Source organism: Otolemur garnettii, unplaced genomic scaffold, assembly GCF_000181295.1.
Source record: "Otolemur garnettii isolate 467f Iridium unplaced genomic scaffold, OtoGar3 scaffold00043, whole genome shotgun sequence".
Classification (NCBI taxonomy): Eukaryota; Metazoa; Chordata; class Mammalia; order Primates; family Galagidae; genus Otolemur; species Otolemur garnettii.
The window spans coordinates 10,021,723-10,035,545 of record NW_003852438.1 but is presented as its reverse complement, the minus strand read 5'-3'; the positions used below and the strand labels follow the sequence as shown (position 1 = coordinate 10,035,545).

General features: G+C 46.7%; 1 protein-coding gene across 1 annotated transcript; it reads right to left on the bottom strand.

The window, feature by feature from the left end:
• Nucleotides 1–1,075: 1,075 nt before the first annotated feature.
• LOC100961316 (olfactory receptor 10P1) lies at nt 1,076–2,059 on the bottom strand. The gene has a single exon (XM_003790494.2). It carries the CDS (start codon nt 2,031–2,033, stop codon nt 1,092–1,094), a length of 942 nt encoding a protein of 313 aa, XP_003790542.1. The 5' UTR covers nt 2,034–2,059; the 3' UTR covers nt 1,076–1,091.
• Nucleotides 2,060–13,823: the final 11,764 nt, after the last annotated feature.

Genomic DNA, 13,823 nt, shown 5'->3' with positions numbered 1-13,823 from the left:
ACTCTTTAGCACAAGAGCAATGTCTCCATGAGGGATAAGGACTTCTTGAAGATCAGAGGGGGTGGGAGGGAAGATCGGTTCCCATTACTTCCTGAACAGCTCATTTTATTGATGAAATGCTGGAGGGCTGTGGCTCTTTAGTGAGGGGCAGAGGTTCTGGAGGTTCTGGTCTGGAGACCATCGAGGTAGTAATGGAATGTGAGTCTGAGGAACCAGAAGGGTATTACCTGGGGTAGTCTGGACTTTCTCATCCACTTTCCTCTGCTCTCTAGGTGTAGAAGACCCTCAGGGAAATAAAGAGGTAGAGACCCTCATCCATGGCCTGTGGGGAGGTGGGCAGACCCTGGCATCTCAGCATGAGAGGGGTGAGAGTGTGTACGGTTTTCTGCTTCTGGTTGGCTCCAGCTCTGGATCTGGCCTCTCAACCTGGTGGATCTTCTGGAATCCACTCTCCTAAGGCATCCAGAGCATGAGACTCCAATGTGTTTCTGAGAGACATGTCATAGGCTGTTTCCCCAGAACGTTTTGTTGATGTCTAACCCCAATCCTTCTTGATACTGACTGACCCATCTTCCCCTTTGTGCTGTTGTCTTGGGAAGGAGAAGGAGAGAGCCTTATGACTAGAACCCTCAGACACTCCTGTTCCTGAAGGCTAAGAGCAGAGCTGATGTACCACTGGCTAGAGTAAGACTCAGACACAGGTGCAAGAAAAGGAAACTGAATGTGTACACTCCTCTGTAGACCCTGGGTGGGTCACTTAGTTGTATGTCAACCTCCTAGACTGACAGACCCCTGGCTGCCAGTGCAGCTATGGCAATCACCATGCTCAGGGATCCAGAGCAACCTAGAAGATGCCAAATGCTCTTCCCCCAAAGCAGCAATTCCTTCTCTTATAAGCCGTGCTTGACAGTGAGTCTGTGGTGTGGAACAGAAGGCAAGATATAGAGTTATTTCTGTTTTAATCCCAGCACTTCCAGGAAGCCCTTTCTTTGAGGTGCTGCCTTGGTTTCTTTTAGGTTGAGGTTTAAGTCCAGCTCTGTAGGCTGGGAAAATGAGCAGTCTGGGAGCTAGCAGACATCCTCTGAGTCCCTTTAGGGCAGGAGGACTGGCCTCTTCACCACATGCTGCAGGGCCCCCATCACCTCCTTGTTCCGAAGGGTATAGATGATGGGGTTGAGCATGGGAGTGATGACTGTGTAGAAGAGACTGAGAATGCGGTCTGTGGTGGCAGAGGGGCCTGCTTGGGGCCGTATGTAGGTGATGCTGGCTGTTCCAAAGAAGAGGGAGACCACCAACAGGTGGGAGGAGCAGGTGGAGAAGACCTTGCGGCGACTCTGGGTGGAGGCCATTGCTAGAACGGCACCCAGGATGCGGGCGTAAGAGGTGACAATCAGAGAGAAGGGGACCATGATGAAGACCACGGTGGCTGTCATCACCGAGATCTCGCTCTGGTGTTTCCCGGCACTTGCCAGCCTCAGTACTGGCAGGATGTCACAGAGGAAGTGCGGGATGACTGGGTGGCTGGGGAAAGGCAGAGTGAAGATGAGGGAGCAATGGGTGGTGGCCGTGATGATGCCCAGGAGCCAGGAGGTGCCCAGCATGGCCCTACAGGCCCTCTGGCTCATGAGGGTGGAGTAGTGTAGGGGCCGGCAGATGGCGGCATACCGGTCGTAGGCCATGGCTGTGAGCAGGCAGCACTCCGAGATGCCCAGGACAATGAAGGTGTACATCTGGGCTACACAGCCCTGGAAGGAGATGGCCTGGGGGTGGGAGGAGGTGAGGTCAGCCAGGGTCCTAGGCATGATGTCAGCGGTGTAGAGGAGCTCCACCACGGAGAGCTGGCGCAGGAAGAAGTACATGGGGGCGTGCAGGGTGGGGCTGGCCCGCGTGAGGAGGATGATCAGGGAGTTGCCCAGCAGGGTGATCAGGTAGACCAGGAGCACCACCCAGAACAGGGGGCCCTGCAGAGCCCTGAGGTCAGAGAATCCCAGAAGGAGGAATTCGGGCAGAGTAGTGTGGTTCTCCTCAGCCATCACTCTAGGCCAGAACCCGCTGCAGAGCCAAGAAAAGGAAGATATTTAGAAAGTCAGCATCTGTGTAGTTCAGTAAAGCACTTTCCATACAGTGACTCTCAAAACTGAGTGACAGAATTAGTGTCCTCTAGTGTCTGGGGTATCGTCAGACTGGGACTTGAATCCGGGTTTCTTTATTTTCTCTCTCTTTTTTTTTTTTATTAAATGATAGCTGTATACATTAATGCAAACATGGGGTACAGTGTAGTGTTTTCATATATAATTTGAAATACTTTCATCAGGCTGGCTAACATAGACTCTTTAAAGGTATGCATTTCCCACTGTTCCTCATGCTCTGGTCTGTGTCCAGAGCCTGGCTTCCACGTGTGGAAGCCCCCAGCTCTGTTCTTTGGGACTCTCACCAGGAAGAGGGAGGGAGTAGTGACTGTGACCTAGACCCTTTGTATTCCTAGATTGAAGCTGCAGCTCAAAAGAGACTGGGTGGCACCAGGGACTGCCTGGAGATGGTGCCTACTGACCACCACAACGAGCCGGGGCTTTGGAGTATCACACAATGACATGACTAGTTGTGATAATTCTGCCCAATTGTATCATGCTTTGGGATTCCAGCACCTGACCTGATTCTTTTGTTCTTATCTGGGCCACTTTGATCAACCACACCAGCTGCTCTATCCCAGCTCTTTCTGTTCTCTCAGGCCCCCATGCATTGGTACAGTGTCCCCTCTGCAGAGAATGTTTCTGTTCATTCTATTACAAGAAAATCCCCCTCATCCTTCAAGCCTTCGTCAAGTTTCACTGCCCTGTGGTAGCTTTCGGGGCTCTTCACGCTTGGAAATAGTTACATATGGCAGCTCAGGATTAAACACAACTTTTAGGATCAGATATTTCCATGAGATAATACTTGGATCTTACCTATGGCCTTTTAGAAGGTGCTGTGTGATATCTGTTTGAACATCTGTAGTGATGGGGAACTTACTGTCTATTGAGGTAGCCCTTTGTAGGTATGGCCTCCTCTGTCTGTAGGAAAAGCCATCATTAGATTGGTTTTGGGTAAATATTTAGTATTTTGTAAGATTTCTAAGCCCTTTGCACCAAGCAGCCCTTTGAACATATGAAAAAGGTGCATTTACTGATGCTCTCATGACGTGTGGCTTGTGGTTTAGTCCTAGCACTTCCTAGAGTAAAGTATTCACTGTAAGATCCTACAGGACCTGGTGGGGAGGTGGGAAGGGTGGCAGGGGATGTCTGTTTTAACAGCAGCTAATGTTCCCCAAACACCTGTCTCCCACCAGATACTGTGCTTAGGGCTTAACATCCATTAAAACATTGAATCTTCACAATCATGGAAACCTTTATTTTCTCCATTTAACAAGGGAAATGAAAGACTAATAGTATAAATAAATCTCTCAAAGTCACACATCTAGTAAAGTGAGAGAGTTTGAGCTCAAATCCAGGTCAGCCTAACTACAGAGCCTATATTCTTTTTTTTTTTTTTTTTTTTTCAGAGCCTGTATTCTTAACCACCAAATTGTTACCTGTCTTAGAGGTGAGTTTAATCACCAGAGTAATTATCACAGTCCTTGGGCCATGTCAAATGTTTGTTAGATGAATAAATTAACTTTGGTTATAAAGGCAGGGGAACTGATGAGCATAAAGATTAAGCAATTTGCTTAAAGTTAGGCAGTTAGACAAAGACAGGGAACTGGACCCACGTCTTTCAGAAGTCCTGGGACTCAAGATTTGCTGAGCTTTGATCATCCACATTGACTCCACAAGGTTAGTCCAGACATCTTCATATTTAGGAAAGAGAGTTTCAAGCTTTCTGCCCATTCATTGCTCATGGACCTGACCTTCATCCTTCACTCTGCCCTCTCATCATATTTTCTGCCTTAAGCCGTTTGCTCTAGCTTATGTTTAGAGATGGCTGCGTGCTGCACATTGTACAGTATCTCAGCTGATTTTTAGCAAACCTGGTAATAATTGTTATTTTGTCATTGCAGGTAAGGAACAAGAGCTCTGAGAGTTCAAATTACTCACCCAAGATGACACTTAGCTAAGAGCCGGAATTGTAACTTTGAGCCTGAGGTTTCAGTGACCAAACTTACTATATCTCTGCTGAGGCTCTATTAAATATTAAATAGATTCTACTAAATAGCTTCCTATTTCCTCTTCCTGTGGCTCTTTTCAAAGCCATAAAATGATCCGTATGGACCTAATAAGCCTTAGGAAGATAGGCAAATGGACAAATTAGTCGGCTAATAGGCATGTGAGTGGGGTCAGATATGCTGTGGTCAGCTGGCGAGATGGATGGAGGATGACTGGCAGGGTATGGGTGCTAGCCACAGGACTGGTGGGCCCTTGAGCCCTGACACAGGAGGCGAAGCCTTTGTAGGCTGAATGGACTAGAAAGCCACTCCTTAGGGGCAGGTTTGGCATCTTGATGGCAAGGGAGCTGGGATTCTGGAGCCTCGCAGGGAAGGTGGGAAATGGGGGGAAGGGGAACCTTCATTGAGTCAGGGAGGTCAGGGAAGCGTGACTGGATGGTTTACTTTTGTTCTTTCAGACTTTTTCTTTTGCCTAATTCCGGGGTGCGTGTCTGTGTGCATATGTGTGCCTGTGCGTGCCCATGCTAGGGAGGGTGTGGGGCAGTAAGGGCAGATGCAGGCAGCTCTATCTGCAGGCTCCAGGGTGGGGACTATTGACAGGACCTGAGTGACACTGACCACAGACAGCATGGGGGCTGTGATGCCCACCTGATTTACACACTCCACGCAGGCCCACAGACTGCACACGCTGGCCACTGCCTCACCCCACTACCTCACGCCACACCCCATCCTTTTAGACACACCACAGACGTGCCTATCAATCACCACACTTCGCACATGGTGTGCACCCCACAGCATGCCTCCTCATGCTATGCGTCAGAGGTCTGCAGTCTGTGTGTGTACACTCGCCTGGCTTTACTATGGCAGGAATTGTCCAGTCTTCCCCAGCTCCTTCCCAGTATTTCTCCCTGTCCAGCCAAGCTGGTGACTTCTCACTTGCACCTCTGCAAATGCAGTCGTAGAGATCTGGGAACCCTCCCCAGACTCTTCTCCCCTGCCCAGGGACAGGCATGGGCTTCCCCCTGTTCTTCCCTTCCTGCTTCTGGCAGGGTCCAGCATGTCAGGGAAAGGCCAGAGCTGCCTGGCATTGTGTGGGTCACTTACCGGGGGCAGATGAAAAGTCACCTGGCTAGGGTAAAGCTGCCAGGCACAGGCTAGACTCTGCTGTTACCCTCCCTCCTACCTGGAAGTCTCAGCCTCTGGTGCCCTTGGTTATTCTCCAGCTGGTGTTGTGCCTGCACCCCCTGGGACCTGAGAGACCCTGACTCTTGGGGTTTCCCTGGGTAACCTTGAGCTGAGGGAGTGTTAAGGGCCAGGTAATTCTGTCTGGGTCCCCAGTGCCTGCTGTATCCTCCTCCTCCCCTAAGCTCATTTCTTTTGACCAACCTATGTCTTTCCTCCTTTTCTTAACCTTGTTCCCTCTCTTGGATAACTGATGCCTCCCCACTCCTGAGGGTCTCCTTGGTTGTAGATGATAGCATGTGGTTTGAGGGGTTCCCTCCCTCATGTCTGGAATCTCACCAAGGGTAATGTATTCCTGTGTGTGAAATCTTGGCTCCCTGTTAAGTGTAGATGCTACTGGAAGATTCTAGAAGTTAACACCAGTGAAATATGATTTAGTCACTGATCTCCATGCTTGGTTTGATTTTCAGAAAGGAAGTGTTCCAGGGAGGACATTGCCTGTCTGGTTACCCAGGGGCTCATAGGGGTGAGAACTGGGTTTCCACTGCCCTGCGGATGTGCTGAGTGGGGCACTTAGGGAGTGAAGCCTTCTGAGTGTTTGCAGGGTAGAAGAGGTGGGTGCAGTCTGCGGGTAGAACAGAGGTGTCACCTGAAATAGCCTCAGCCTTAACTCTAGCACCCTCTGGTTGTCACTTGCTATCTCCACTCTTTATGTCTCATTCTCTCCAGTTGTCCCAACCACTCCATAATTCTGTGTTACCCAGGTCACCAGCAGCCCCATGCGGCCAAATCCCGTGTTCATTTTTTAGTCCTGATCTTATTCAATCTCTCAGCAGGATTCTCACAGTTGACCCCCATTCCTTTGTGAAACCCTTTAAGTTCTGTGACTCTCTAACATATGTCTTTGGCCCTGACCCTCCTTGGATACCTCAGAGGTCCTGCAAGTCTGCTGCACCCCAGTGGAGCTCTTCTTCCTCTCCCCAGCTTCCCTAGCACAGTGAGTGATGTGTAACCACCCAGGTGCTCACACCCAGAATCTAGCCGTCCATATTAGTTACTTTCTTTTAACATCCATATTTAATTTCTGAGAAAGTTCTGTCAGTTCTGCCTCAAAAATTTAATCCCATGGCTTGGCACCTGTAGCTCATCGGGTGGGGGTGTCAGCCACATAAACCAGGGTTCGAACCCAGTCTGGGCCTGCCAAGCAACAATGACAGCAGCAGCAACAACAACAAATAGCCAGGCATTGTGGCAGGAGCCTGTAGCCCCAGCTACTTGGAAGGCTGAGGCAAAAGAATTGCTTAAGCCCAAGAGTTTGAGGTTGCTGTGAGCCATGACACTATGGCACTCTACTGAGGGTAACATAGTGAGATTCTGTCTCAAAAAAAGAAAAAAAATAATTTAAGCCCAAGAAACCCTCTTTTACCATCTTTACCTCCAAAACTAAGGCTCAGCAAATTGCCTCTCACTGGGCTGTTCCTTTGCCCACAGTCTGGTCTCCAACAGGCGATGGGATTTTCTCCAAGTTTAAGTCAGGTGATATCATTCCCTTTCTTACACTCTCCTTCCAATAGCTCATAGCTTTTCATTGTAGGGAGAATAAAATGCAAACTTCTCCCACTGATTTATAAGACCCTATTGAAATTGTCCCTTGTATTAATTTCCTGTCTTTTTATTGATGTTTTGATATCTGCCCACACTCCCTCTAGGGTCAGCTAACACCTAGATATATCACCTGCAAGAGTACCCTTTGTAGGCCGGGTGAGTGGCTCCTGCCTGTAATCCCAGCACTCTGGGAGGCGGAGGCAGATGGATTGCCTGAGTTCAGGAGTCCAAAGCCAGCCCAAGCAAGAGCAAGACTCCATCTCTAAAAAATAGCCAGGTGTTGTGGCAGGAGCCTATAATCCCAGCTACTTGGGAGGCTGAGGCAAGAGAATCTCTTGAGCCCAGGAGTTTGAGGTTGCTGTGAGTTGTGATGTTATGGCACTCTACCAAGGGTGACAAAGTGAGACTCTGTCTCAAAAAGAAAAAAAAAAAAACACCAACAAAAAAGAATGCCTGTTGTAGGCAAACCAGCCACTCCAAACTCTGTATTTCAAGAGCCTCCTTAAGTGGGCTCTGACACTCTGGGCCAATTCTACTCACCTCAGGGTCAGGTTCCTGACAACTGGAGACAGTGCGCACTGAAACTAGTCAATCCTCACCTGCTTAACCTGCTTACCCCCTCTCGCCCATTTCCTCCTGTGAAAACCACAATCAAGGCTTTTGCCCACATTTACCCTTCGTTCCTTCTGCTTCTTGATCACCCTGGTGCTTCCCCATGGGGCCCTGCATGGTGTGGCATCCCATCTTCTTGCAGCTGTAATAGTCTGTATTTATGATGGCTTTGTCTCCTGATCAGTGGCTTGACCCGTATTTGACCCATATAAAACCCATTTTTTTTTTTTTTGAGACGGAGTCTCTCTTTGTCACCCTCCATAGAGTGTCTAGTGTCACAGCTCACAGCAACCTCCAACTCCTAGGCTTAGGCGATTCTCTTGCTTCAGTCTCCCAAGTAGCTAGTACTACAGGTGCCTGCCACAACGCCCAGTTATTTTTTGGTTGTAGTTGTCATTATTGTTTGGCAGGCCCGGGCTGGATTCAGACCCACCAGCTCCAGAGTATGTGGCTGGCGCCCTAGCTGCTGAGCTATAGGCACCAAGCCAATAAGACCCATGTTTAAAAACACCTTGCTGTTGTTGTCCTTGCCACCATGCTCCAGCCCTGCTGGCCGCCTTTCTCTTTCCTGAGTGCACTTGCTGCTCCCCTGTCCAGAGGCTCTTACCCTACATCTTCCACAGGAGACGTCTGCTTATTCAAGTCGCAGCTCAAATTTCACCTCTTCAGACAGCTTCTTGAACTGCCCTACGTAAAGTAGCACCATACACTGGTTACCCCACCTTGTATTCTTCATTGTATGTATCTCAATCAGAATTACAATATTTATTTATTTGCTTTAGTCTTTAGTGTATGTCTCTTCCATTGGAAGGAATGCTCCAGGGAGGTGGGGACTTTGTTTTGTTCACAGCTGTTGTTTCAGAGCTTAGAAGAGTGGTTGATACGTAGCCGATTCCTTGCTCAGTTCTATTCCTTGCTCAGTTCTATTCTTTGATAGCATGCCTTTCTGCCTCCTGGAGTTGAGAGAGCTAAAGGTTAAATCCCCCAAACTTGATCACAGCTCAGGTTCTGCACAGGAACTGGTTTCTACTAGGCTGAAGTGTCCACGTGAGATCTGGGAGGCAGAGGAAGCGAGACTGAGGCTATGCCTCTCTTACTTCCAGAGAGGCACAGTTGTTTGCTGTGGCAGTTGTAGCACAGGTCTCAGTACTGTGGGTGTTGAGATGCAGGGTCTGGGTCATCCATTTTGCTTGGCATGGCCACAGATGGAGGCCATGTGGTTTCAGAGCAGCAACTGGGGCAGTGGCTTCCTAATGCCCTGCTTTGTTGGTCTTGGCAGTGGTAGCTGATTCCTTGGCAGGTCTGATCTACAGTGTTCTAAAACTTGTTCCTAGAATCTTAGATGAAAATCTACTCTTTTAGTCTTTCCATTAATTTTGTGTTGTAACCACCTAATTATGTGAATTAAATATATTTCTGCTTAAACTGGCAGGGAGGGTGGGTGGTGAACTCTGATACACTGATACAGCATTTTGTATCAGAAATGGTTGCAAAGGCTGGGAAGCTAGGATTGATCATTTGATCTCATTAGGTTGGAAGATGATGAGGATACATGCACCATCAGAGGATGGAAAACTGGCTGTCTTTGGCTTGAAACAGTTTCATAAATGATTATCTACTGCCATCTGAAGTGCCACTGAATGGTGGTCCCTGAGCATGGTATTATGGGTACAAGCAGTTAGATGACAGTGAGTTGGGCTGCTGCATGTAATTGCACTGAATAGATGGCTTAAATAAGGAAACTGACAGGTTTAGTTTTTTTTTTTTGAGACAGAGTGTCACTCTGTCACCCTGGGTAGAGTGCCATAACCTTAGCCTAACTCACAGCAACCTCAATCTTTTAAGTTCAGGTGATCTTCTTGTCTCACCCTCCCCAGTAGTTTGGACCACAGGTGCCCACCACAATGTCCAACTAGTTTTTTGATTTTTATTAGACGAGGAGACTCATTCTTGCTCACGCTGAACTTGAACTCCTGAGCTCAAGGGATCCTCCTTCCTTGGCCTCCCAGAGTGCTAGGATTATAGGTGCATGGTTAGGATTTTTATATATTCAGCTACACACATAATACTTCTAGTTTTGTCAGGCACCAGAGTGAAAGAGGAATTTTGGCTAGTGTAGGCTGTGATGTAGGTAGCTGTGCCACTGGGGCTTATGACTAAGGGAATCTGAAAGTGGTGAGAGTGCCATCACTGAATCCCTGATGTTTGGAGCCTGTGGAAAGTCCCAGTCTGAGGAGAATTATAGTAGAGGCCCCAAAGGGAAACTCCATCGCCTCCTCAGCAAATAACCACTTGACTTTTGAAAAATGTCTCCTTGTTTGTTATTTGGTCTTTGGCAAAGGATAAACATCTGGCCACTGGACACCAGGTGACTGTACAATCTCAGCCACACTTTAGGACCTGAGTGGTTTCTGACTGACAAAGCTGTATGGGTCAGGCCTGGAAATATTCCATCTTCATGCGAAGAGGTACACGTGAGATCAGGCTTGAACAAGCCTGGAACTTCCATTAGTTCTTCCATTAACTTCCATTAGGAGGACATTCCATTAGTAGGTGGCCCACACTCCCGGTGTGTCTGTTCTTGCCCCACTAATGTCCTTTTCTCCTATGGTCCTTGAAATATTCCCTATGACTGCTTCATAGAGGAGGATAGAACCCAGCTTGCAGAGAACTCTGCACAGTGTGCTGGAATTAATGAGACATGGAATTCTGTGGCATTGCAAACCCAATAAAGAGTGGCCCTAAGGAAGAGGGGAGAAGAGAAAAATTTCCATTCAACAGAGCTTTCATAGTTCAACTCAAAGAATCTGTTTCCCCTGGAAGAAGGATGAATGAATTTACACTGATCCATAAGCAGGGGCTAGTGGTTTGGTAGGAGGTCTTAGAAGTGGAAGGAAAAAGAGCAACGTGGAATTCGGGGGTATCATCACCACCATCATCATCTCCAACACTTCCATGATGTGTGTTAGACGCCATTCTAAGCAATTTTGGAATATTAACTTATTTAATCCTCACAAAACACTGTGAGGTGGTCTCTATTATGCTCATTTTACAGATGAGGCAATTGGGGCACAGAGAGGTTGAGTACTTGAATAAGAACACACAACTAGTGAGTTGCAGAGTTGGCATTTGAGGCCAGGTGGTCTGGCACTAGAGTCCATGCTCTTACCCATCTTACTATGCTGTGAGTGAAATTTTCACAATGGGACCAGACTGAGGCTATTTGTGAATATGTGAGAAAATGTGAATCCTCACAAAAGGATTCTCACAGCGGAAGAAAATACTGTTAATATTTAGAGATCAAGATGACCAGCTGGTGTATGTCAGTCAGCCTTCTCCTCTAGTCTCTCCAATGCTTGTTCAAGGAACCGCAAACAGAGCATCCTTGGGAAAGGCACAGGCTCCCTGACAAGGGATTCCCTTCATCAAGCCTGACCTGGCTACAGCTCTGCTGAGTGTGCAGCCTTCTGACAGCAGCCTGCTCTGGTGGGCCGTTTTCCAGACGAGTCTACCCATCCTCATCTTATGATGTTCATGCATTTGTGTAATCCACTCCCTTTGAGTACAGACTGAAACTAGTCATTTGCTTCTAATAGAAAGATTATGGAAAAAGTGATGGAATATTGGAGATTAGGTTGAAAAAAGACTTGACTTTCATCTTGGGCCCTCCTGTCTTTCCTTCTGTCTTTCCCTCCCCCCTTTTTCACAGGTACAAGGCAGCCTATGAAAAGACCCACGTGAAGAGGAACCCAGGCCTGCCATTGACCATGTGAGTGTTTGGGTCTGCCAACAGTCATGTGAATGAGTTTGGGAGTGGATTTTCCAACATCTGTTGAGCGTTGAATATGCCACCCAAAATTCATGTGTTGGCAACTTAATCCCCAATGCAACAGTGCTGGAAGGTGGGGGCTTTAAGAAGTGACTAGGTCATGGGAGCTCCACCCTTGTGAATGGATTAATGCCATTATTTTGAGAGTGTGTGGGTTATAAAAGTGAGCTCTCTCTCACAGGTGTGCTCATTTGCCCTTCTGCCCACTGCCAGGGGATAACACAGGATAGAGCCCTTCACTAGATGACAGTACCAGCCCATGCTCTTGGACCTCCCAGCCTCCAAAGCCCTGAGCCCAATAAACTCCTATTGTTTATAAATCACTCAGTATGGGGTATTCTGTTATCGTAGCAGAAATGGACTAAGATAGTTATCTCCTTAATATCCAAGCTGCCTACACAGAGTTTCTCTGTCCTCTTCCGATGGGTTGGTATGACAAAGAGGAGATAACATAGCTCTAGCTATGTAGGTAAGCACAAGCCCAGGAGATGGCAGAGCAACAATATGGGAGGCAGCTGGGTCTTGGCCTCACTGAAAGGGGGCAGATCCATACTGCTAAGCTCTGGACCTTTCAGCTTTGGACAGCCTACTTCTGTTTCATTATATAGTAATGAATTGTAATCTTATTTAAGCCATAGTATTATTGAGTCTCTAATTGTTAGGGTAATTAACTCATACTTTAAATGATATAGTAGGAATGTATCCACCAAGGACAAAATCATGGTTTCATTAGTGAAGTTAAGATTGCTTTTCATTCATATGAGGCTCCTCATAACACTGTATACATAAGCAGAAAAGAGGACAATCTCATGTTGGATAGGGTGATTGATAGTGATTACCTTATTGATATAGGGTTGTTATTATACAATGTGTGTAGGAGGGTACATATTTAAAGCCCAAAGGGGAAAAATAGTTATCCTAACCAAACCCCAAACCCAAACTGCAAGGAATTACTTGGGGTATCTATTGTATGGTAAAACCAATACAGTAGGACACCAAAGGCTTATCATATTCTTTATGAATGAAGGCTTGGGTCTCCCCCATCAGGTAAATTGATTCTGCCATGCATAACACTATCATTCATTCCTTAACAGTGGGAAATGTTTTGAGAAATGCATCACTAGATGATTTTGTCATTGTGTGAACATCAGAATGTACTTACATAAAACTAGATGGTAGAGCTTACTATACCTCTAGGCGATATGGAGGTGTAGTAATGATATGGCCCATTGCTCGTAGGCTACAAACCTCTGTAGCATGTTACTATACTGAATACTGAAGGCAACTATAATGCACTAGCAAGCATTTGTGTGTCTAAACATATTTAAACATGGAAAAGATACAACAAAAATACACTTATAATCTTATGGGACCATATATATGTATATGCGGTCTGCTGTTGACTGAAATGTCCTTACGTGGCACATGACTCTCTCTCTCTCTCTGCATGTATAGTCAGCCTTTTGTATCTGTAGATTCAACCAGTTGTGGATCAGAAGTATTTGGAGGAGGCTGGCAGGTGGCTCTTACCTGTAATCCTAGCACTCTGGGAAGCCAAGGCGGGTAGATTACCTGAAGTTCAAGGCCAACCTGAGCAAGAGTGAGGCCCTGTCTCTAAAAATAGCTGAGCATTGTTGTGGGTACCTATAGTTCCAGCTACTTGGGAGGCTGAGGCAAGAGAATCACTTGAGTCCAAGAATTTGAGGTTGCTGTGAGCTATGATGTCATAGTACTCTACCGAGGGTGACAAAGTGAGATTCTGTGTCAAATAAAAAAGTATTTGGAGGAAATAACCTAATAAAAATAACACTGCAACAGTGAACAATAATACAAATAAAAGCCCAATATAGTATAACAACTACTTACATAGCATTTACATTGTGTTACATATTGTGAGTAACCCAGAGATAATTTAAAATATATGGAAGGATGTGTGCAGGTTATGCGCAAACACTATTTTATATAAGAGAATAGTGCATCCATGGATTTTGATATCTGCAGAGAATCCTGGACCCGGTTCCCCCATGGATACCAAGTGTATATATAGTTGTTCCTGGGTATCCATGGGTTCCACTAACCATAGATTGAAAATATTTGTAGAAGCCAGGCATGGTGGCTCATGCCTATAATCCTAGCACTCTGTGAGGCTGAGGAGGGTGGATTTCTTGAGCTTAGAAGTTTGAGACCAGCTTGAGCAAAAGTGAGACCCTGTCTCTATTAAAAATAGAACACCCCTCCCAAAGAAAACTAGCCAGTCCTGGTGGTGCCTGCCTGTAGTCCCAGCTACTCAGGCAGTGGAGACAAGAGGATTGTTTGAGCCCACAAGTTCGAGGTTGCTGTGAGCTATGATGCTGTGAGCCATAGCACTCTACCCAGCACTAGAATACTACTCTATTCTACTCTGATGAATAGAGTAAGACTGTCTCAAAAAATTCAAGACCCTGGATAGAAAAATGA

What these genes read in the sequence shown, in the direction of transcription:
- LOC100961316 (XM_003790494.2), bottom strand. Translation starts at nt 2,033, where the DNA reads ATGGCTGAGGAGAACCACACTACTCTGCCCGAATTCCTCCTTCTGGGA.